Below are 24,485 nucleotides of genomic sequence, written 5' to 3' on the forward strand. Positions count from 1 at the left end.
ATCCCACGCAGGACATCACGTGTCACAAAGACGGCCGGAGTGGGTGGTGTCAGACCAGAGCCAGGAAGTAACACACAGAGACTTGGAGTTTTGGTTAAGCTGAGCGCGTGACCGCGCTCAGCATTTAATGAATAAACAGACAGAACAGAAAATAAAAGGTCTCTCTCCCGTTCTCCACTCACCGAACACCAACCCCCAGTGAGTGAAAACATGCAGCTTTTATGCAGTTGTACCGAGATTCGATTGCTAGTCAATCATTCAATTGGAATCTCGGTACAACTGCACGTGAATTAATTAAAGTGCAATTCCCCGTGCTCACATATTATTACTTTTTACTTGCACGTGATGTGATGTGCCATCCCCGTGCCTAAATACAAATATACAATTTACACACACGTGAAACACAGACCCGCTTATATCCTGTGTACCAATGCTTATACACCAACATTTACACACAACACGTAACATATAACATACACAGGGGGGGCACTTTGCCACATAGACACAGTGTTCTTTCAGGTGTGAGAGTCACTCGGGGCTCTCTGTGCTGGACAACAGTGTTCTTTCTTTCTTTCTTTCTTTCTTTCTTTCTTTCTTTCTTTCTTTCTTATTGTAATCATCCTTTTAGACTTTTAAAAAGCACAAAACAACAATTTAATGGTAATTTAGGACAGTGCTGCCAGAATCAAAATGCGTCCCTCAGGGACTAAACTACTCCTCTAACAAGTACAGGGACAGAAGCATTATCTGTTAACATACTTCCATATTAATACATCCATAACTTCTTATACACCAAATCCTGAGCAACAAAGAATCAATATGAAGCTGGAGAGCTGTATTATTATTATTATTATTATTATTATTATTATTATTATTATTATTATTATTATTAATAAGATGTATGGCTTTTTAATGTTTATTTAAACACAAAAACAAAAAAAGGTTGTAACAAAAACAATGTTCACAGAGTATAAATAATAAACAAAAACAAGTCACCAACACAAAGAAATCTTAACTAAACAAATATGGTGCTGGAGCTTCCAGCACTCGTAACAGTATTTTTACTTTCGTTTTGCTTTGCCACTCTCTCACTCTCTCACTCTCTCACTCACTGAAAGCTGCAGGCTTTTATACAGATGACCATCTCCCTATTAGAAACAATCAATTAATTAACTCGGGAGATGGTCACCTTCTGCACAAGGTTTTTGTGTGGTTGGGGCTTCCCATCCATGCTGCTAAACAATAACAAACATACAGCTTTGCCATCCTATAAATATACATACAAAATACACAGGGCCAGGGGTACCCCGTGCTAAGATAAACACACATTTTCTTAAAATAATAAACAATACATTTTAAATGAAACAATAAAAGGCAACATATTTAAATAGCAGGGTTTTGCCCTGCCCCCTTTTCATGTGCAGGGCCAACCCACATACACACACACACACACACCCACACACACACACACACACACACACACACACACATACACACACACACACACTCACACTGAGACATACACACACACACACACACACTGAGACACACAGACACACTACAACACACACAGTCTGAGTGTGTCTCAGTCACTTCAAGTCATACAAAGAGCATTTCAACCTTTCCAATTGTGCCTATTTGCTTGATGCTTGACAAGATTGGCCTAATTGCTTCTCCTAACTTGGACTTTTGTGTTTGATATCACCCCTTTAAATGGCTGTTGCGTTTTTCTAACTGTTTTTTTGACATTGACAATGTTTTTGTTATAGATTCTATATACAGTTAATATGTATTGCTAATTGATTTTATATTATTAAACATCATTCTGCTATAAACATCACAACTTTCTCGCGTAGCTCGGAGTGACAGGTAAGAATGCGGTTGTTGTTGTTATTGTTTATTATAAGAGTGAGTAAATGTCAAAAAGGAGCTATTCTAACTGTATATTATATAAAACTAATATACTTTCTAAATACCGTTAATGTGGATTGCATGCGGTTATAACTGATTTGATATTATTATTTGTTTGCTTATCCAGGTTGAGTTACCGTTGCAAAGTATTACAATGAGTAATGTGCAAGTTAAGCATATCGTTAAGCATTACAGACAGTGTAGTTTAAGTGCAAGTTCAAAATGTAAATATAGTTACAAGTACGAGCAAATACAATATAGTTACAATTAAAGCAAATGCAACCTGTGCAGATACAAAGGAGTGCCTAAGAGGCAAGCGCAAGAACAAAACAAATATATGATGGCTTGCTTTTGTATTTGTTTGATTTATAATCAGTTAATAACCAGAGTGAAGAGAGTTTCTTAATGTACAAGACATGTCATCTCACACGAGGACCACAAAGCAAAGCTCAACAGTTCAGGCTAAGCAAACAGCACAATGATATCTTATTTATACAAGAGACAGATTAACAGATTAACTTACACTTTTCTGTTTTTTCCTCTACCAGCAAGTCCATCTCCACCACCCCTTCCCCAGGTGTCTACGGGAAAGAAAATCCACACAACACCATTAAGACTGGTTGACCATGATTATTCCACCATGGTGAACAGATCCTGCATGGATCCACACAGTGTGCTTCATCCAACAACCAAGCAGCACATATCTAGGTATGTGAAACACCTGGCAAAGATGAAAAACACCAGCTCATCCCTCAACACCAGTCCTGAAAAGCTCCAGGAGACTCCACTGCTGTGGCATCATTTAACTGAAGGCAGTGCCACTGTACAGGTCCCAGTGGTAACCGTGTCACCTGCAGCTGTCAACCCACCTGCACTGCTGTTAACACCTACTGCTCCATCCACTGCCTTAACACCAGAGTCAATTGAAAAAACCATGCAAGAAATTATGAACAGATGACATCAGAAGCAACAGCAGTTCAAGAAAACCAAAGAAGGGACCATCAGGTACTTTTACTGCTCTACAAAAGTGTTGAGATGCCACAAAGCAAAGATTAGAGCAGAAAAAGAGGAAGCAGACAGAACCTCAGCCGTCTGGCCAACTGCGTAGGTTCTGCAGATTGGCATTAAAACAGGGACCAAACAGAAAAATACATCTATTGTCCTGCCTGGGTGTTTAACCTTTACAAAGATCAGGGGATGACACAGGAAATGACCTGGTCTGAACTCCAGGCATCGAAAAGCAGAGATGGCAAAGAGAAAAGGGAAAATAAAATTGTTTGGACAACATATACAAAATAGTACTGTAAATACAGTTGTTTAGACAACATATACAAAATAGTTCTGTAAATATAGTTATTGTTTGGACAACATATACAAAATAGTTCTGTAAATACAGTTGTTTGGACAACATATACAAAATAGTTCTGTAAATATAGTTGTTGTTTGGACAGCATATGCAAAATAGGACTGTAAATATAGTTGCTTGGACAACATAAAAATTGTACTGTGATGTAATTGTTGATTGGAAATATCAAAACACTACTGTAGGCTGTTTTTTGGACAACATAAAAACACTACTGTAAATCTAGTTGTTTGGACAACATATCAAAAATAGTACTGCAAGTGTTGCAGGTGTGCTTCAGCACCTTATTATTGATTTATTTGTATTATTTTTGTTCACGTGTATTATTGCTTATTTTGCTTTAATCACGGTATGATTTTGTATATTCACTCTGCACTGTTATTTATAGCACTGCTGTGTCCAGCTGACACCCCTCCCTCTAGAGCTGTTACAGCCTGCTTGAGTCCACACTGCTTCAGGACACTGAGAATCGGGATCCTGGATATTTGTATTGTTTTAAACTCTTATTATTTTGTTCATTCTTGCTGCTGTTGATGTAGCTGTATTACTTATATTGCTATAGCCATTGCTAACATTGCTGCTGTTGATACATCTATCATTTTGAATTCTATTGCTATAGTGACTGTTACCTTTACTGCTATTGAATTAGCTATTACTTTTATTGTTAATTGCATATGCAGGGATGGAAGTAAGACTCATAATGGATAGCAGTTTGGTCCATTTCAGGTTTTACTAACAGCAGGCCCTCGTAGAAACTGTACTGAAGAAGCTGGAAAATAAAAGTCTGCAGGTCACAAAACCCCAAATGGCTCCTACTGCTATAGAATGGGAGTCTTATATCAAAATACTGTATTGTAAATATATATTTAGTTTACATTTAAATCTCTTACTGTTACACATGGTTTATTCTTTAACTTTTAATAACAAGCATTATAGTTTAACCAGCTTGGCTGTTCCATTATAATTTATTCATTTAAAAGTAAAAGCATGTGCTCACTCACTCACTCACTCACTCACTCACAGATTTACAAAAAAGTACAAATGGAGATTCTACAGAAGAGACGGGAAAGTTCTTGAATTTGCAGGTTTGTTTATTTGAGGTCACAGAGATAGTGACCAAGTGGGAACTCTTTCAAGTGTTTTCAGAACAAAGGATTCTGGTATTTTTTATTTTACACTTTACAAAAGCAGACTCTGAAAAGTTGTCTTTGCAGACTGATTGTCTACAAAGATTCCATAAACTCACAGGTTTCGTTGGCCAATCATGTAACTAGATACAGGGGCTCTCAAAAGTATTCACCCCCCTTGGACTTTTCCACATTTTATTGTGTTACAACATGGAATCAAAATGGATTTAATTAGGAGTTTTTGTCAATGTCAAAGTGAAAAATAAAATCTACAAATTAATTACAAATATAAAACAGAAAATAATTGATTGCATAAGTATTCACCCCCTATGCTATGACACACCTAAATAAGCTCTGGTGCAACCAATTGTCTTTTAGAAGACACATAAGGAGGCTGTGTGGTCCAGTGGTTAAAGAAAAGGGCTTATAAACAGGAGGTCCCTGGTTCAAATCCCATCTCAGCCACTGACTCATTGTGTGACCCTGAGCAAGTCCACTTCACCTCCTTGTGCTCCGTCTTTCAGGTGAGACGTAGTTGTAAGTGACTCTGCAGCTGATGCATAGTTCACACACCCTAGTCTTTGTAAGTCACCTTGGATAAAGGCGTCTGCTAAATAAACTAATAATAATAATAATAATAATAATAAGTAGTAGTTGAATGGAGTCCACCTGTGTGCAATTAAGGTGTTTCACATGATTTCAGGTTAAATACACCTGTCTCTGGGGGGTCCCACAGTTGGTTAGTACATTTCCTAACAAAAACTACATCATGAAGATGAAGGAACATTCAAAGCAAATCCGGAATAAGGTTCTTCAAAAGCACCAATCAGGGGTAGGATATAAGAACATTTCCAAGGCATTGAATATCCCCTGAAGCACAGTAAAGTCCATTATTAAGAAATGGAGAGAATATGGCACAACTGTGAATCTGTCTAGAACAGGCCGTCCTCAAAAACTAAGTATCCGGGCGAGAAGGGCACTACTCAGGGAGGCCACCAAGAGGCCTATGGCAACTCTAAAGGAGTTACAGTCTTCAACAGCTGAGCTCGGAGACACTGTACATACGGCAACAATAGCCCGGGTGCTTCACAAAACTGGCCTTTATGGGAGAGTGGCAAAAAGAAAGCCATTGTTGAAAAAAACTCACATCAAATCTCAGCTAGAGTTTGCCAGAAGGCATGTGGGAGACTCAGAGACCTAGTGGAAGAAATTCTATGGTCTGATGAGACCAAAATAGAGCTTTTTGGCCTCAACACTAAGCGCTATGTTTGGTGCAAGCCTAACACCGCACATCATCCTGAGAACACCATCCCTACCGTGAAGCATGGTGGTGGCAGCATCATGCTATGGGGATGCTTCTCTGCGTCAGGGCCAGGAAAACTCATGAAGATAGAGGGCAAAATGGATGCAGCAAAGTACAGAGAAATCCTGGAGGAAAACCTGCTGAAGTCTGCAAGAGACCTGGGACTTGGGAGAAGATTCATCTTCCAGCAGGACAATGACCCCAAACATACAGCCAAAGCCACACTGGAGTGGCTTAAAAACAAAAAGGTCAATGTCCTGGAGTGGCCCAGTCAAAGCCTGGACCTCAATCCAATTGAGAATATGTGGAAAGAGTTGAAAATTGCTGTTCACCAAAGGTCCCCATCCAACTTGACGGAGCTTGAGCAATTTTGCAAAGAAGAATGGGCAAAAATTGCAGTGTCCAGATGTGCAAAGCTGGTAGAGACTTATCCAAATAGACTCATGGCTGTAATTGCTGCCAAAGGTGCCTCTACCAAATATTGACTCAAGGGGGTGAATACTTATGCAATCAATTATTTTCTGTTTTGTATTTGTAATTAATTTAGAATTTAGATTTTATTTTTCACTTTGACATTATGGACTTTTTTTTGTGTTGATCAGTGGCAAAAACTCCTAATTAAATCCATTTTGATTCCATGTTGTAACACAATAAAATGTGGAAAAGTCCAAGGTGGGTGAATACTTTTAAAAGACACTGTATATAAATAATATGCAATATATGTGTGTATATCTATATATAATGCATTGTTGTAGCTTTTTATATATTTTGTTTAATGTTTTATACTGTAAATAGCCAGCCCCTTGGGAGCACCCGTCCACGGTCGGCTGTGGAACAGCCTGGACTCGAACAGGGAACATCCAGGCTATAGAGCGCATTCTGCACTCCACGCAGAGCACCTTTACAGGATGCACCACTCGGGAACCCGGAACCCTGCAGGGGTTATATATATATATAAAATCAACCAAATCGATTAGTGACATGTATTTTCCTGGTTTGCCATTTATTAATTTATGTCAGTTTAAAAATTTAAATACATTTCAACAGCTACCTAGAGGCGCAGCGGGTTGCACGTTCGAACCTCGGGAATTTTTTTTGTGCGATATGTGCTGTTTCAAAACATAATAAATAGCTTTGTGTAACTGGTATGGATATCAAAGTGCTTGCGTTCCCTGGTTTATTTGTATTTTTTATATATATTTTTTATAAAAATGTAGTCGTCGCCCCCCTCCCCGACTCGGGAAATGGCGTCTGGAACACGCGTCCTCCGAAACGTGCTCCTTCCAAGCCGTCATTTCTCGCACTGCAGATCCACAGCAATGCTACCAGACCTATAGTGCCGGAGGACAACACAGATCTGGTGGCTCCACTACAGAGCCACAGGCGCACTATCGGCCACAGGGGTCGCTTGAAGCGCGGTGAGCCGTGGATTCCTCTGCTGAAACCTGACAGCTCCATTTAAACTCGTGTATTTTAATCAATTGTTATCCCACTTTGAGAGAAAAACTGATGAGAGGGTCCGGCTTGAGAACGTACACAACACTTAATAAAGGAAGCTCTCATAAAAATCACACTTACAACACGTCTTTATTGTTACACAAACTATTTTACTGCTGTTGGGAAACTGATGCAGACCCAACCTGAGACCCTGTTTGCATTATCAAATACCCGGTCACTTATCAAACTGACTTTGCAGTTTACGGCTGGACAGCAACAGGGCCTGTGTTAAGAAACCATTTATAACAATACAGGGCACAGAAGAGGAGCTGATACCGTCATACCTGGACAAGTTTATGTGCAGAGAAAGGTACGGCAGGAATTGTCTAGATGCATTTATAAATACTGCATCAGATCACACAGCTGCACAGGGGGTGCAACCCACATCTTAAAAGAAAAAAAAATAAAAGCTGAAAGTTGAAGATATCTTTTAAAAACTATTTCTTTTCAGAATAAGATTTTCAAATTCTGTAGTTTAGGGAGAAGTATCAGATTTGATTTAAATACTCGTTTTTGAATTGATTTGAATGCTCATTTTGAATTGATTTGAATGCTCATTTTGAATTGATTTGAATACTCATTTTGTAGTGAATGATACCTGATGTTCCAGGGACAGCCTCTTGTGTCTCCACTCCAACACCATCACTATCAATAGCATCTTCCAGTGCTGTCATCAGATCTGGTATCCTTGACTTTATTAGGCTGTAAATCTGGGGCAGAGGTTGTGCAGGCTCTCCAGATGAATGCTGCTGGCATTGCTTTGTAACAGCATTGCGTGGCTCTGCTTTCAGCCTCTTCCACAGATAGTGGTGTAGCGCACAGCACTTATGGAAATCTGTTAAAGAGAATGTAGTTCTGGGATTTTAAAATGGCATCAGAACTACATTTCCCAGTGCCTAGTGCTCCTAATGAAGCCAGCAATGACAACCATCTGGGTCAATTGCGATGAACTTGTGGATTCAGTACAGAGCTGCATACTAAGCTGCGGAGCAGCTAATCATAATCTACTTCAACCAAAAGATGGAGGCATTGTTGCTAAAAGTCCCATTTCCAAGTATTGAAAATGCCTGTTCTGGATGTTTAAAATGAAATCCTTGATTTACAAGACACTGAACATCATTTAAAACAGCATTTAATACAGGCAGCAAAACATTTTTAATATAGATTTTATTTGGTTTAGTAGTCTCGTTGTCAATCAACAAATTGATATTAAAAACACAGAACCTACGTTTGTTAATAGAGCACCCGAGAGAGAGGGCAATATTAAACACATCCTGAGCAGAAATCATCTCGTTAAGAAGCAATGGTATGCAGCCCATTACATTCCTAAAAGCTCTCTGGTGCCCCCTGCTGGAAACAGTACTGCTTTACACTGCAAGCTGCCGGCATGATAACTGCAGTACACTGTGCTGTGTCTTGAGGTACCGCAGATTCACCGTGGTATCGGGGGAAGCTTCCACAGAACCCACTGCAAGAGGCTGAGCAACGCATGAGAAAGGAAAGAGAAACGTGCATTCATAATAACAATCTATTTAATATATTACTAATGTGAGGTAACACAATCCGAATGCTCAACAAGACGATGAATACAAGATGTACTCGTTCATATTTGAGTCTGTGAGCTTTTGATCTGAACAGATTGTGATTAGGGGTGACCCTGTTTATCAAGCAAGTTTATTATTTTGTTTTCAGTAAATATTTCTGTATTTAGTCAAATGTCCTCCTGTTGTTTAGGTGTCCCCAAGCGTCTGCAATTCTGAGAATGTTCTCGAGTCCTGTAAGAGCCTGCAACTGACTTCACTTCACACACTAAGTGCAGGGAGAGGATTACACACCTGTGTGAATTTTATGGTGTCTTTTAAGGTTTCCAATCAGGCTAAATCTCTTCCCACAAACAGCACAGTGATAAGGTTTCTCTCCTGTGTGAATTTGATGGTGTCTTTTAAGGTCTCTTAAATGGCTGAATCTCTTCCCACAAACATCACAGTGATGAGGTTTCTCTCCTATGTTAATGTGCTGGTGTGAATTAAGATTTCCTAAGTGTGTGAAACTCTTATCACTGGACTGTATGTGGGAAGGTTTCTCTCCTGTATGAATGCGCTGGTGTCTTTTAAGCAGTGATATATGATTGAAACTCTTCCCACAATCAGCCCAGGAAAACGTAGTCCCTCCTGTGGGATTTCCCTTGTGAGTTTCAGGAATGTCTAATTGACAGGAACTCTTCCCACCTTTAATAGAATGAGGCAAGGTCTTCAAGTTGCCCTGGGTTTCAGAATTGTTAAAACATGCAGAATGTGGCGTCTCTGTACTCTCCACAGTAAGTGGGTGTCTGTCTTGTAAAGAAGGGATTTTAACTGAGTGAGTTCTCAATGTCTTCACATACTCTTCTTGGGGTGTCGTTTCTCTGTGTTTCTTGCACTGTGGTTTGCCTCTAGAAGAGTTTTTGCACTGGGGTGATGGAGTGGAGTCGTGTTCTCCTTCATCTACTTTAGAAGCTAAAGAAAGAAAGAGAAGAGAGACAAAGGTTATTGTACAGCATTCTTCCACATGCACTGTTCTGCAGGGCTTCATGTCATAAACATGACAACTAGAGTGAACTCTGATGATTCAAAATTAGAGCAAAGACCTGGTAAAACTACAATTCCCAGAATCCCCCTCCCAGCTGAAACTGATTTGCTGGTCTGCTGTACAGAACCCCTCCACACACGTACTTAATGTACTGTGACAATAACAACACAGCAATGCTTACTGTGAGACGCACAAGAGTGAAATGTGCTGCTGAGAGCAAACATTACAGTCCCTGGGAAAGTTGTAGTGAGATGAGCTTTTAAACATGATATTGTATCTGAATAAAGTGTAAGAATTAAAATAAGACTGATGGGTCATACAATACGGGTTCACTCTCATTGTGGCGATGCTGCTGCATACTCTCCACAGAAATGCTCTACTGAAATGTTTCTTCTGGTGACGCTAAGCAACCCGACTGGATCTGACATCACCCAGTGATGGGACATGTGATCCCTGCAGCTCTGTACAGCTGTGGGAGCAGCACAACTGCAAACAGCCTACCAGAAATGGGGAAAGGCACAGATCTAACACAGGGGTGTCCAAAGCTGGCCCTTCCACTCATGATCTTTGTTCCAACCCTGTTCTGAGTTGTTTAAATGAACTAATTAAAGATCCATCCAGGCACAGGAGCAGCACTTTATAGAAGTGAACCTGTTCAATGTGGAGTGGAATGGCCTCCAGGAGCGTGATTGGACAGCTCTGATATCACAGCATTCTAAAGAGGCGTGGCAGTGGCTGCACATCCAGCGTGATTGGACAGCGCTGATCTCACAGCATTCTAAAGAGGCGTGGCAGTGGCTGCATAGCTAGCAGGTGCCTCAGGAGCAAGCACAGTGATGTCCTTGTTGACATAGTGGTTGGGCAGCTCCCCTTGGTTAAAATATGACTCTCAAGCACACTGCTGGTGTTCAGTACCAGGTTCTGCAGGATGAATAGGCAGCTCAATGCTGCTTGTTTTCTAGGATTACCTCCAAATCCCAGATCACATTCAGATGGAGAATCATCACACAGGCTGGATCCCAGCTTGGTGTTCTCCTCAAGTGTACAGACATTATTTTTAGTACGACGTTCCTCTGCGATGGAGACACATTCCTGTTCTATGAATTCCTCTTTAATAGGAACACATTCCTGTTCAGGGACGTCTTCATCTTTAACACATGTCAGCTCTGTAACCTGTATTAGACTTGCACACCACTCCTGCTCAAAGGACTCCTCTTGTGTGTAAACTGCTTCTATCTTTGGCCCTTCCTGTGCTTCAGCTTCAGGGATTGCGTGGCTCTCAATGGGATCTGTGGGAAACAAAATTGTATAAAATTACAACTCTTACTTACTAGCTAGGTTCCTCTACAAAGCCAGCCCCTTGTCAGAATGACTGAAAAGATTCAATTATTTTAGCCTGTCTGCATACGACATGCCTTTTAAACCCGGGATAATTCTGGTTGCTCTTCTTTGCACTCTTTCTAGGGCAGCAATATCCTTTTTGTAACGAGGTGACCAGAACTGAACAGAATATTCTAGATGTGGTGTTGCTAATACATTGTAAAGTTTTAACATTACTTCCCTTGATTTAAATTCAACACTTTTCACAATATATCAGAGCATCTTGTTGGTCTTTTTTTATAGCTTCCCCACATTGTCTAGATGAAGACATTTCTGAGTCAACATAATGTCACTGGGTCTAAGAGGAGCTATCTCTCTTATTTTATTGATTTATTTTTAATTAATAGTGTTACTTTACCCTTTAACTCCCAAATTAAAACACATTTTTCCTCGCAGCAGGAAACCACACAACAGCTGAGGACAACAGAGGCAAGTCTCAGCAAAGTGTCTGAGGAATGTCTTTCTGTGAACTCATACTGTATTGTGATCATGGTTGGGATGGAAACTGTCATCACAGAATACAAGTTTCAATGTGTCAAATACAATGAGCAGACAAGGGGCTGCAGCAGGAGAGCTGCTTATTCTCAAAGCAGCTTCATGGAAACAAGTGATTTACACAATTCTGACTTTTCAAAGTGCAGCAATATGTTTTTTTGTACAAACTCCACCTGTGTAATAATCATTAGTAACAACATTGGAAGCTTACTTGTGCAACGTCATATGAACTGTATATATACATCCAATCACATCCCTTCTAGTATTACAATACATTTGAAATGGTGTGGCTCTCCCTAGTGCATGCATCCTCTGCTCTTAAATAGTAACCTGTATTAGTAAGTGTCTGGATTTTAAACAATACGAGAGATCGCTTCCTAATTCTGTTATACCCTGTATTAGTAAGTGTCTGGGTTTGAAACAATATGAGCGATCGTTTCCTAATTCTGTTATACTCTGTATTAGTAAGTGTCTGGGTTTGAAACAATATGAGCGATCGTTTCCTAATTCTGTTATACTCTGTATTAGTAAGTGTCTGGATTTTAAACAATATGAGAGATCGTTTCCTAATTCTGTTATACTCTGTATTAGTAAGTGTCTGGGTTTGAAACAATATGAGCGATCGCTTCCTAATTCTGTTATACTCTGTATTAGTAAGTGTCTGTGTTTTAAACAATATGAGAGATCGTTTCCTAATTCTGTTTACCATGAGCTGAACAATGTACTTTATTTATTTATTTTATGGTTAGAATTTTTCTAACAAACAAACTGCAGCTTCACGCTATTCTGAGCAAATGATAGATTTTAATAATAGAATAGACACTGTTATAGTATAATATATACTGCACCACTATCCATTCTTAATAATACACACTGTTATAGTATAATATATACTGTACCACTATCCATTCTTAATAATACACACTGTTATAGTATAATATATACTGCACCACTATCCATTCTTAATAATACACACTGTTATAGTATAATATATACTGCACCACTATCCATTCTTAATACACACTGTTATAGTATAATATATACTGCACCACTATCCATTCTTAATAATACACACTGTTATAGTATAATATATACTGTACCACTATCCATTCTTAATAATACACACTGTTATAGTATAATATATACTGCACCACTATCCATTCTTAATAATACACACTGTTATAGTATAATATATACTGCACCGCTATCCATTCTTAATAATACACACTGTTATAGTATAATATATACTGCACCACTATCCATTCTTAATAATACACACTGTTATAGTATAATATATACTGCACCACTATCCATTCTTAATACACGCTGTTATAGTATAATATATACTGCACCACTATCCATTCTTAATAATACACACTGTTATAGTATAATATATACTGCACCACTATCCATTCTTAATAATACACAGTGTTATAGTATAATATATACTGCACCACTATCCATTCTTAATAATACACACTGTTATAGTATAATATATACTGCACCACTATCCATTCTTAATACACACTGTTATAGTATAATATATACTGCACCACTATCCATTCTTAATAATACACACTGTTATAGTATAATATATACTGCACCACTATCCATTCTTAATAATACACACTGTTATAGTATAATATATACTGCACCACTATCCATTCTTAATAATACACACTGTTATAGTATAATATATACTGCACCACTATCCATTCTTAATACACACTGTTATAGTATAATATATACTGCACCACTATCCATTCTTAATAATACACACTGTTATAGTATAATATATACTGCACCACTATCCATTCTTAATAATACACACTGTTATAGTATAATATATACTGCACCACTATCCATTCTTAATAATACACACAGTTATAGTATAATATATACTGCACCACTATCCATTCTTAATAATACACACTGTTATAGTATAATATATACTGCAGCACTATCCATTCTTAATAATACACACTGTTATAGTATAATATATACTGTACCACTATCCATTCTTAATAATACACACTGTTACAGTATAATATATACTGCACCACTATCCATTCTTAATAATACACACTGTTATAGTATAATATATACTGTACCACTATCCATTCTTAATAATACACACTGTTATAGTATAATATATACTGCACCACTATCCATTCTTAATAATACACACTGTTATAGTATAATATATACTGTACCACTATCCATTCTTAATAATACACACTGTTATAGGATAATATATACTGCACCACTATCCATTCTTAATAATACACACTGTTATAGTATAATATATACTGCACCACTATCCATTCTTAATAATACACACTGTTATAGTATAATATATACTGCACCACTATCCATTCTTAATACACACTGTTATAGTATAATATATACTGCACCACTATCCATTCTTAATAATACACACTGTTATAGTATAATATATACTGCACCGCTATCCATTCTTAATAATACACACTGTTATAGTATAATATATACTGCACCGCTATCCATTCTTAATAAGACACACTGTTATAGTATAATATATACTGTACCACTATCCATTCTTAATAATACACACTGTTATAGTATAATATATACTGCACCACTATCCATTCTTAATAATACACACTGTTATAGTATAATATATACTGCACCACTATCCATTCTTAATAATACACACTGTTATAGTATAATATATACTGCACCACTATCCATTCTTAATAATACACACTGTTATAGTATAATATATACTGCACCGCTATCCATTCTTAATAATACACACTGTTATAGTATAATATATACTGCACCACTATCCATTCTTAATACACACTGTTATAGTATAATATATACTGCACCACTATCCATTCTTAATAATACACACTGTTATAGTATAATATATACTGCACCGCTATCCATTCTTAATAATAGACACTGTTATAGTATAATATATACTGCACCGCTATCCATTCTTAATAATACACACTGTTATAGTATAATATATACTGCACCACTATCCATTCTTAATACACATTGTTATAGTATAATATATACTGCACCACTATCCATTCTTAATACACACTGTTATAGTATAATATATACTGCACCACTATCCATTCTTAATACACACTGTTATAGTATAATATATACTGCGCCGCTATCCATTCTTAATAATACACACTGTTATAGTATAATATATACTGCACCACTATCCATTCTTAATAATACACGCTGTTACAGTATAATATATACTGCACCACTATCCATTCTTAATAATACACACTGTTATAGTATAATATATACTGCACCACTATCCATTCTTAATACACACTGTTATAGTATAATATATACTGCACCACTATCCATTCTTAATACACACTGTTATAGTATAATATATACTGCACCGCTATCCATTCTTAATAATACACACTGTTATAGTATAATATATACTGCACCACTATCCATTCTTAATAATACACACTGTTATAGTATAATATATACTGCACCACTATCCATTCTTAATACACACTGTTATAGTATAATATATACTGTACCACTATCCATTCTTAATAATACACACTGTTATAGTATAATATATACTGCACCACTATCCATTCTTAATACACACTGTTATAGTATAATATATACTGCACCACTATCCATTCTTAATAATACACACTGTTATAGTATAATATATACTGCACCACTATCCATTCTTAATACACACTGTTATAGTATAATATATACTGCACCACTATCCATTCTTAATAATACACACTGTTATAGTATAATATATACTGCACCGCTATCCATTCTTAATAATACACACTGTTATAGTATAATATATACTGCACCACTATCCATTCTTAATAATACACACTGTTATAGTATAATATATACTGTACCACTATCCATTCTTAATAATACACACTGTTATAGTATAATATATACTGCACCACTATCCATTCTTAATAATACACACTGTTATAGTATAATATATACTGCACCACTATCCATTCTTAATAATACACACTGTTATAGTATAATATATACTGCACCACTATCCATTCTTAATAATACACACTGTTATAGTATAATATATACTGCACCACTATCCATTCTTAATAATACACACTGTTATAGTATAATATATACTGCACCACTATCCATTCTTAATACACACTGTTATAGTATAATATATACTGCACCACTATCCATTCTTAATAATACACACTGTTATAGTATAATATATACTGCACCACTATCCATTCTTAATACACACTGTTATAGTATAATATATACTGCACCACTATCCATTCTTAATAATACACACTGTTATAGTATAATATATACTGCACCACTATCCATTCTTAATACACACTGTTATAGTATAATATATACTGCACCACTATCCATTCTTAATACACACTGTTATAGTATAATATATACTGCACCACTATCCATTCTTAATAATACACACTGTTATAGTATAATATATACTGCACCACTATCCATTCTTAATACACACTGTTATAGTATAATATATACTGCACCACTATCCATTCTTAATAATACACACTGTTATAGTATAATATATACTGCACCACTATCCATTCTTAATAATACACACTGTTATAGTATAATATATACTGCACCGCTATCCATTCTTAATAATACACACTGTTATAGTATAATATATACTGCACCACTATCCATTCTTAATAATACACACTGTTATAGTATAATATATACTGCACCGCTATCCATTCTTAATAATACACACTGTTATAGTATAATATATACTGCACCACTATCCATTCTTAATAATACACACTGTTATAGTATAATATATACTGCACCGCTATCCATTCTTAATACACACTGTTATAGTATAATATATACTGCACCACTATCCATTCTTAATACACACTGTTATAGTATAATATATACTGCACCACTATCCATTCTTAATAATACACACTGTTATAGTATAATATATACTGCACCACTATCCATTCTTAATAATACACACTGTTATAGTATAATATATACTGCACCACTATCCATTCTTAATACACACTGTTATAGTATAATATATACAGCACCACTATCCATTCTTAATAATACACACTGTTATAGTATAATATATACTGCACCACTATCCATTCTTAATAATACACACTGTTATAGTATAATATATACTGCACCACTATCCATTCTTAATAATACACACTGTTATAGTATAATATATACTGCACCGCTATCCATTCTTAATAATACACACTGTTATAGTATAATATATACAGTTACATGACATAAAAGCGAGTCTAAAACCATGCCGACATCACCACGAGGGCCATTATAGTGACTGCACATAACAGCACTATGACATCACCACGAGAGACATTACAGCGACTGCCCATAACAGTACTATGACATCACCATGAGGGAATTTACAGCGACTGCACATAACAGCACTATGACATCACCACGAGGGACATTACAGCGACTGCCCATAACAGTACTATGACATCACCATGAGGGAATTTACAGCGACTGCACATAACAGCACTATGACATCACCACGAGGGACATTACAGCGACGCAGTCAGAGTGGGCTTCACCACAGATTTTCTGATAGCAGACGACTAAAGTTTTTTTTTCACTGTTCCCATACAGCTCCATCATAACTAGACTGGTAAATACGATCATTAAAACCTCCATTCAATAAAAGCGTGTTTCCACAAGCATTTTTTATGTAGTTGGGCTGCATATATTTTTCACTTGTTGCAGAATGATATTCAGCACGTGTTTTGATTATATATATATAATGTATATGATTACTCCTCCAATGGACTTCTGGGATTGGGCTAGGACTATATAAAGAAGGACAGGACAGTCAATCCCATGATGCAGTTCGGTACTCAATTACAGGCGCCATTTGTGGAGCCCACTCAGCACTGAATACATTGCGATGATGCTGTGGTGCAGCCCCCGGATATACCCGTATTATTTATAATAACAATACAAAATATTGTTAATATAAAGTGTCTGGCTCTTATTAATGCTTGATTATGTCAAGAAACATTTTGCCAGGGCGAGCCTGAATAAGCTAAAAGCATTGTGAGCGCGCTATTATTTCTAGTACTGCTGTTAATCACCCTGCTGTTAATCACCCTCACAAATACATCACAGAGATATTTACATTCTCAAGCTATGCAACATGGTCTGTGACTGTCTCAGCGGGACTCTATACACGTTACCAGAAGGACACTGTGTAAGTCTCTCTAATTACAGACTGGTTAAGACTTACCAATATAGCAGTTTCTTATTTTCTAGAATACCTGTTTAACTATGAATTAGACTAGGTTAGATGCACTACGTTCTTATAATCTATAAAATAACACAATTCCTCAATCAGACTCCTTATAACCAATATTAGGACACAGCTGTGCTATTAACCGCGTTTATAATAATCAAACACTTTAAACGTGTCTGAAGAGAGATTCGACCCAAGATCTTTCCAGTAGAAGGTGATTTGAGGTGTTGGATTGACCGAGCAATACCACACAATAAAACCCATCTTACCTTGAAATATGAAAGGCTGTTTAATGTCTGCATGTGCAGCGTTTATACACCCTCGCACGGCTTTCAGCTCGCTCTCTGATATTTCCAATCTCAGCTTCAGACTTTCATTCTCTCTCTTCACTGCAGACATGTCCTCTTGTAATTCAGTGAATTTGCTGCTCACAGCTTCAGTAATCGCGCACACGACGCTGTCTGCAGCCGCTTTCACTGCGAGCTCGACGGTGGAGGCGAGCTCGTCTTGAAACAACGACACGGAGACACTGACGTCCATCTTCACTGGTTTAGTTTGAGACTGGTCTAGCGGAATCCTCTTTGCATTCAGAAACACCGCCTTCGGTTTGTATTTAGTAAGATATATCTGTTTTTATCGTAGCCTTCCCATTCAAATATATTCATCACTTCTGGTGTGATAAAGAAAGAACACAAACAACATGCTTTGCAAGGAGTAACTTTACTTTCGTGTTTCAGAATCGCGCAGAGCTCTGCTGGAGCTTCAACGCGTTTGTTTCTCAGTAAATCATCTCATTGAAAAGCTCGACGTCTGTAGCTGCGACTGACGCGCTCCGCTCTGTGTGTGAAATTCAACACAGAAAAGGGATGCTTTCCTTTTCACGGAACTCCGTGCAGGTAATAAACAAACACAAAAATCACTAATTATTAGAAAACATTTCATCCCAGCCTAAATCCTTTAAACAGCAGGAGACAGCGTGTTGTAAAATCATCACTGACTGCAGCCTCCTCTCCACACATGAACAAAACAAACCTCTCTATTTCCTGCACTGAAATGAAAGCGTCACCAGCAGAAGGCGGGTCTGGTTGGACCCATCGCGTATTATTGGCTGTAGAAACACTCTATCCCCAGCATGTGAGCCTGATTGGCTGTAGAAACACTCTATCCCCAGCATGTGAGCCTGATTGGCTGTAGAAACACTCTATCCCCAGCATGTGAGCCTGATTGGCTGTAGAAACACTCTATCCCCAGCATGTGAGCCTGATTGGCTGTAGAAACACTCTATCCCCAGCATGTGAGCCTGATTGGCTGTAGAAACACTCTATCCCCAGCATGTGAGCCTGATTGGCTGGCCTCCCTGTCGAGGCGGTTATGAAACTGGATCGCAGAGTTCGCCATGTTGGCTCTGTGAGCGCGGTGTTCTATACGATGCGGACACTGCGCGAGATCCGAAATGGCGCCAGTTTCGAACGTCTCTGCGTTCTCATGCGCGCGCTCAATTCCAAAGCCGCCGCTGCTGCTGCGCGCGTGGGGTTTGAAAGCTGCAGAGGATTTTACATCATCAGAAAGCAGCGGACAGCGCAGCGAGTTAACATTTCCAAAAGCATGCTTTTGACAGCACCGATTAACTTGTGTACTGGTTCAGTACCGGCCTCCGTACAACCACGGGATCATATGCGTTACACGACACGTCACTGCACACACAATATATATATATATATATATATATATATATATATATATATATATATATATATATATATATATATATATATATTAGCTCAAAGAGCCAGCTGCCCAACTTTTCGATATGTTGTACATATCTTTCTCAAGGGAGCCTGTGTTTGAATCAAAACATTGGAGGTATTTATAGGTTTTTGTCGGCATGACAACTACTTGTTATTGTTTACATTCAAATTCATGATTTATTCTTATTAGATGTAATGGTGTTCTATATATTGTGACATAAATTTTGTTTATTTATTTAAATGTTATATATTTATTGAAGTTAATTAGCTCATTCTTTTCTGTTGAGTCCCGCTGGCATCATCGTGTTCAGTCTATTTATCCATTTACTTTCTTTTATTCTTCTATATGTCGCATTGTCTAATTTGAGCTGTTCTAATACTACAAACTTTACATCATTTATGTTATGTCCCTGACTGGTGAAGTGCTGTACTATTGGTTCATTCATTTTTTTTTATTTCTAATTAATGAAAGGTGGTTCTGAATTCTTTTATATAAAAGTAGTTCCAGTCTCTCCAACATATTTGATTTCATCACATTTTTCACAGGCTATTCCATAAACAACATTGCTATTTTTACAGCAGCTACAGACAAGTCGAGCTTTTCAATGAGATGATTTACTGAGAAACAAACGCGTTGAAGCTCCAGCAGAGCTCTGCGCGATTCTGAAACGCGAAAGGAACGTTTTTTTTTAATTAGTTTTAGAGTGCTCTTAAGTTTAAACTCTTTTTCAGCTGATGCAGTTTCTTTGCCATTCGGAAGAAAAACTGAAAAAAAGTTTATCTTGGAAGCAAAACCAAAAAAAAATAGCGTATAGTTTTCTTTGTGTTGAGTTTGTACAAACACAGCTATTTCTCTCTCTTCTCCCTTCTCTCAAACAATTCATCTTAGCCACATCTGTGATTATGTAGCTTTGTTACACAGTATAAATAATTATTAATTGTAAAATATTAAAATCAGAGCTGCAGGTTAACAGATCCATCATAAACTTTGTGAAATCAAATCCATTCAAGAAGCAAACATTTTGATTTTGCACATTGCTAATGTTGAGTGAAAATTTTCCAGTTTTTTTCCTGTGGACCCCCTGGACTGTCTCTGAGGACCCCAGGTTAAGAACCACTGCTCTGGATTAAAGAGCATCATTTTATTACTCTCTCTCTCCCTCTTGTGGTCACAGAGTGTAGTGCAGTTAGTTTTGTTTGGTGTTTTGACGAAACACTGATGAGAGTCCCTGCAATGTGGGACCTGTATGGGTGGTTCCATGGTGTAATGGCTAGCACTCTGAATCCAGCGAGCTGAGTTCAATCTCGGTGCATTCCTTTTATATTTGTCTCACAATAACACTTTATACACTGGTCTTGGTTTAAATAACTATTGGTTTAAACTCTGGTTGAGTGTCTTTCATAGTAACTAATATTAGTATATACACTAGTGATACTGCAGATTCCACCCTCGCCCCGCAGTGGAGGAATGACCTTCCTACGGATGTCAGGACTGCCCAGTCCCTGACTGCCTCCTCAAGACTCACCTCTTCAGACAGGACCTGTAAAACTCAACTCTTCCCTTCTAGACAATATAGCACTCTGCCTTTAATGCACTTGTCTGCTCCCTATTTTACTGTATTTAATCCTGCACTTAACCCAATCTGTAGTATTTTGTATTTCACCTGCATTCATATCTAACCCTGATGTAGCTATCAACACTGTTATCTGCTCTTGAACTGCCCCGATATCAAATCGTACTGTGTTTTGTATTTGCTCTTATTAGGACTGAAGTCATTGTATTTTGTATCTTGCTCTTAATTGTACTGTAATTCTTGATATGTAAGTCTCCCTGGGTCAGGGCGTCTGCTAATCAATCAATCAATCAATCAATCGATCAAATCTAAGTAAGGGTTCCTCAATAAGAAGGCTTCCTGCAGGGAGTGGACGCGGGCTTCACGTGGGTGTGCTGCTCTAGCACTGAACTGTTAAATAACATTGACATCCACAACAAAAAGAGCAAAGTGCACTGTGTTAACATTGCTTCACCAATGAGATACCACCAGCCCTATATTTAGGAAACAGTGACAGCCATGTGTTATTATTACAGCCTTCCTCTGAAGCTAGCCTTTCCTTGAACAAACACAATATCCTACAGTAATCTGGACTAACACATCATTGTCACATTTTGAACTCTGTGCACAGGGGTCTGGTTGCTTTTTTGTGTGTCTCCACTTCATGGGTTGCACTACAATGTATTTCTTTCCATTTGAAATTTATACAGCAGAGGATTCGGGTAAAAAAAAAAAAACTATGGAAATTCATTAACAAAGACTTTGTTAAAATAATGTTAATGTTGCAGAGTCAGGAAATGAGACATTAAGGCACGCAACCTTACTCACCCATATCATGCCCATGCATCACATCAGATATGACGTCATACATGACATCAGCAATGACTAATGACATGACAAATGCTCCAGCGAGACTGCCCAGAAGGACATTACCTGGGTGTGTTTATTGGTTTGCCGTATATTGTGCCATATGTCTATATATATATATATATATATATACTGCAGCACGCGATGCCCCCATGAGGAAGAGGAAGAATCTGAGGGGGAGGAGTGGTGTTGTGCGGCAGGTGAGCTGGGGTTAGGGTGCCCTTCATTTTTCCACGCTGGGAGGAGGTAGTGGCTGCCCAGGCACGTCAGAGCAAGACACCCCACAAGCAAGACAGGAGCTGCCGCCGTTCAGTTAGAGAGCAGGAGGAGCAGAAACAGAAATGGTGGTGCCTAGATTGTGGAGAGGGCGACCACCCAACGCCTCGCTGCCCATTTCGAGAGTCGGAGGGGGCGGTGCCGTTGCCTACACATGAGCCAGAAGAGGCGGAGCTGTTGCCAGCATGTAAGCCAGAAGAGGCGGAGCCAGTGCCAGCACATAAGCCAGAAGAGGCGGAGCTATCACCAGCAAGTGAGTCAGAAGGGGCGGAGCCATTACCATCCCAAGAGATAGAGGGGGTGGAGCCGTTGCCAGCCCAAGAGCCAGAGGGGGTGGAGTTGTTGCAAGCCCAAGGACCATTGCTGGAAGAGAAGGTATGGGAGGAGCTGAAGCCACACCCCCCAGAAATTTTTTGGGGGGAGCAGGGGTGTGATGTTGGGACTCCCCAGCAACCATTGCTCATGTTGCTGAGGGGGGCACGATGAAGAGAGAAAGTGCTGTCCCAGGAGAAATGGCCAACATCACCAGTGTTGCTGTCTGCTGCTCCACTTGAAGTTGCTGTGCTGTCTGCTGCTCCACTTGAAGTTGCTGTGCTGTCTGCAGCTCCACCTGAAGTTGCTGTGCTGTCTGCAGCTCCACTTGAAGTTGCTGTGCTGTCTGCTGCTCCACTTGAAGTTGCTGTGCTGTCTGCCTCTCCACTTGAAGTTGCTGTGCTGTCTGCTGCTCCACCTGAGGTTCCTGTTTTCCTGCCTGCCGCGCCGGAGGGTCCAGAGCCAGTGCCAGTGTTTCCGGAGGGTCCAGCACCAGTGGTTCCGGAGGGTCCAGCGCCAGTGCCAGTGGTTCCGGAGGGTCCAGCGCCAGTGCCAGTGGTTCCGGAGGGTCCAGTGCCAGTGGTTCCGGAGGGTCCAGCGCCAGTGCCAGTGTTTCCGGAGGGTCCAGCACCAGTGGTTCCGGAGGGTCCAGCGCCAGTGCCAGTGGTTCCGGAGGGTCCAGCGCCAGTGCCAGTGGTTCCGGAGGGTCCAGTGCCAGTGGTTCCGGAGGGTCCAGCGCCAGTGCCAGTGGTTCCGGAGGGTCCAGTGCCAGTGGTTCCGGAGGGTCCAGTGCCAGTGGTTCCGGAGGGTCCAGTGCCAGTGGTTCCGGAGGGTCCAGCGCCAGTGCCAGTGGTTCCGGAGGGTCCAGTGCCAGTGGTTCCGGAGGGTCCAGCGCCAGTGCCAGTGGTTCCGGAGGGTCCAGTGCCAGTGGTTCCGGAGGGTCCAGTGCCAGTGGTTCCGGAGGGTCCAGCGCCAGCGCCAGTGGTTCCGGAGGGTCCAGCGCCAGCAGTTCCAGTGCCAGCGGAGGCACCCAAGCTAGTGCCTATGCCGCTAGGGGCGGCCAACCTGCCTGTGCCAGCTGACGGGTATCCAGGAGGGACCCGAGAAGGGACAATAAGGACACTGGGTTTATGGGGTAGGCCGGGGGTTAAACGGGAGCCCCCTTATAGAAGCCCAGGGGTAGTCACGGGGGTTAAACGGGCGCCCCCTTACAAAAGCCTCATGGTGGTGAAGGAGTGCTGGGGAGTGTTGGGGCCAGCGGACTCCAGGCGGCAGGGTGCACAAGGTGGGAGGACTGGCCCTGCCCGTCTGGTGTTTGACAGGGGTTGGCTGGTCCCCAACATTTCCTCCCACCGTCCCTCCCTCCCAAATCTTGTGGAATGGTGGCGGGGGGGGGGGGGGAGGTGGCCCGTTGAGGGCCTGTATGTGCAACGCACATAAGGGGGGAGGAATGTGACAGAATGAGGGTACTGCCCTATGTTTATAGTGTGTGTGTGTATATGTGTGTTTTGTAGTGGTGGTGGGTAATTAAAGGGTTAATTCACTGGCACTTTAAATACATGTGAGAATGTGGTGGAGGGTTTAATTGATTAAGTGGGTGTAAATTGTTGCACAGGTGTATGTAAGGGAGCGCTGAGAGCACAGGTTTGGTTGGTGTTGGGATTCTGGAGAGGGTAGACCTCTGATCCTGTGTGTAGTGTTTGTCTTTGGGTAAGAGTGTGTGCGAGATCTGTTTTTGTTTAAACTGTTTATTT

At 39.5% G+C, this 24,485-nt stretch overlaps 2 protein-coding genes across 2 annotated transcripts in view; both read right to left on the reverse strand.

The window, feature by feature from the left end:
* Positions 1-24,485, reverse strand: part of LOC131696665 (zinc finger protein ZFP2-like) — a 273,747-nt gene that overhangs the window by 240,831 nt on the left and 8,431 nt on the right. The gene's annotated exons all lie outside the window — the stretch shown is intronic.
* Positions 8,352-18,766, reverse strand: LOC131721159 (zinc finger protein 70-like). Its single transcript, XM_059014446.1, has 3 exons — positions 18,245-18,766; positions 10,738-11,058; positions 8,352-9,696 (listed from the first exon to the last, which is right to left on the reverse strand). Exons 1-3 carry the CDS (start codon positions 18,513-18,515, stop codon positions 9,029-9,031), a joined length of 1,260 nt encoding a protein of 419 aa, XP_058870429.1. The 5' UTR covers positions 18,516-18,766; the 3' UTR covers positions 8,352-9,028.

The sequence above is a fragment of the Acipenser ruthenus genome, chromosome 48 (assembly GCF_902713425.1).
Source record: "Acipenser ruthenus chromosome 48, fAciRut3.2 maternal haplotype, whole genome shotgun sequence".
Taxonomy (NCBI): domain Eukaryota; kingdom Metazoa; phylum Chordata; class Actinopteri; order Acipenseriformes; family Acipenseridae; genus Acipenser; species Acipenser ruthenus.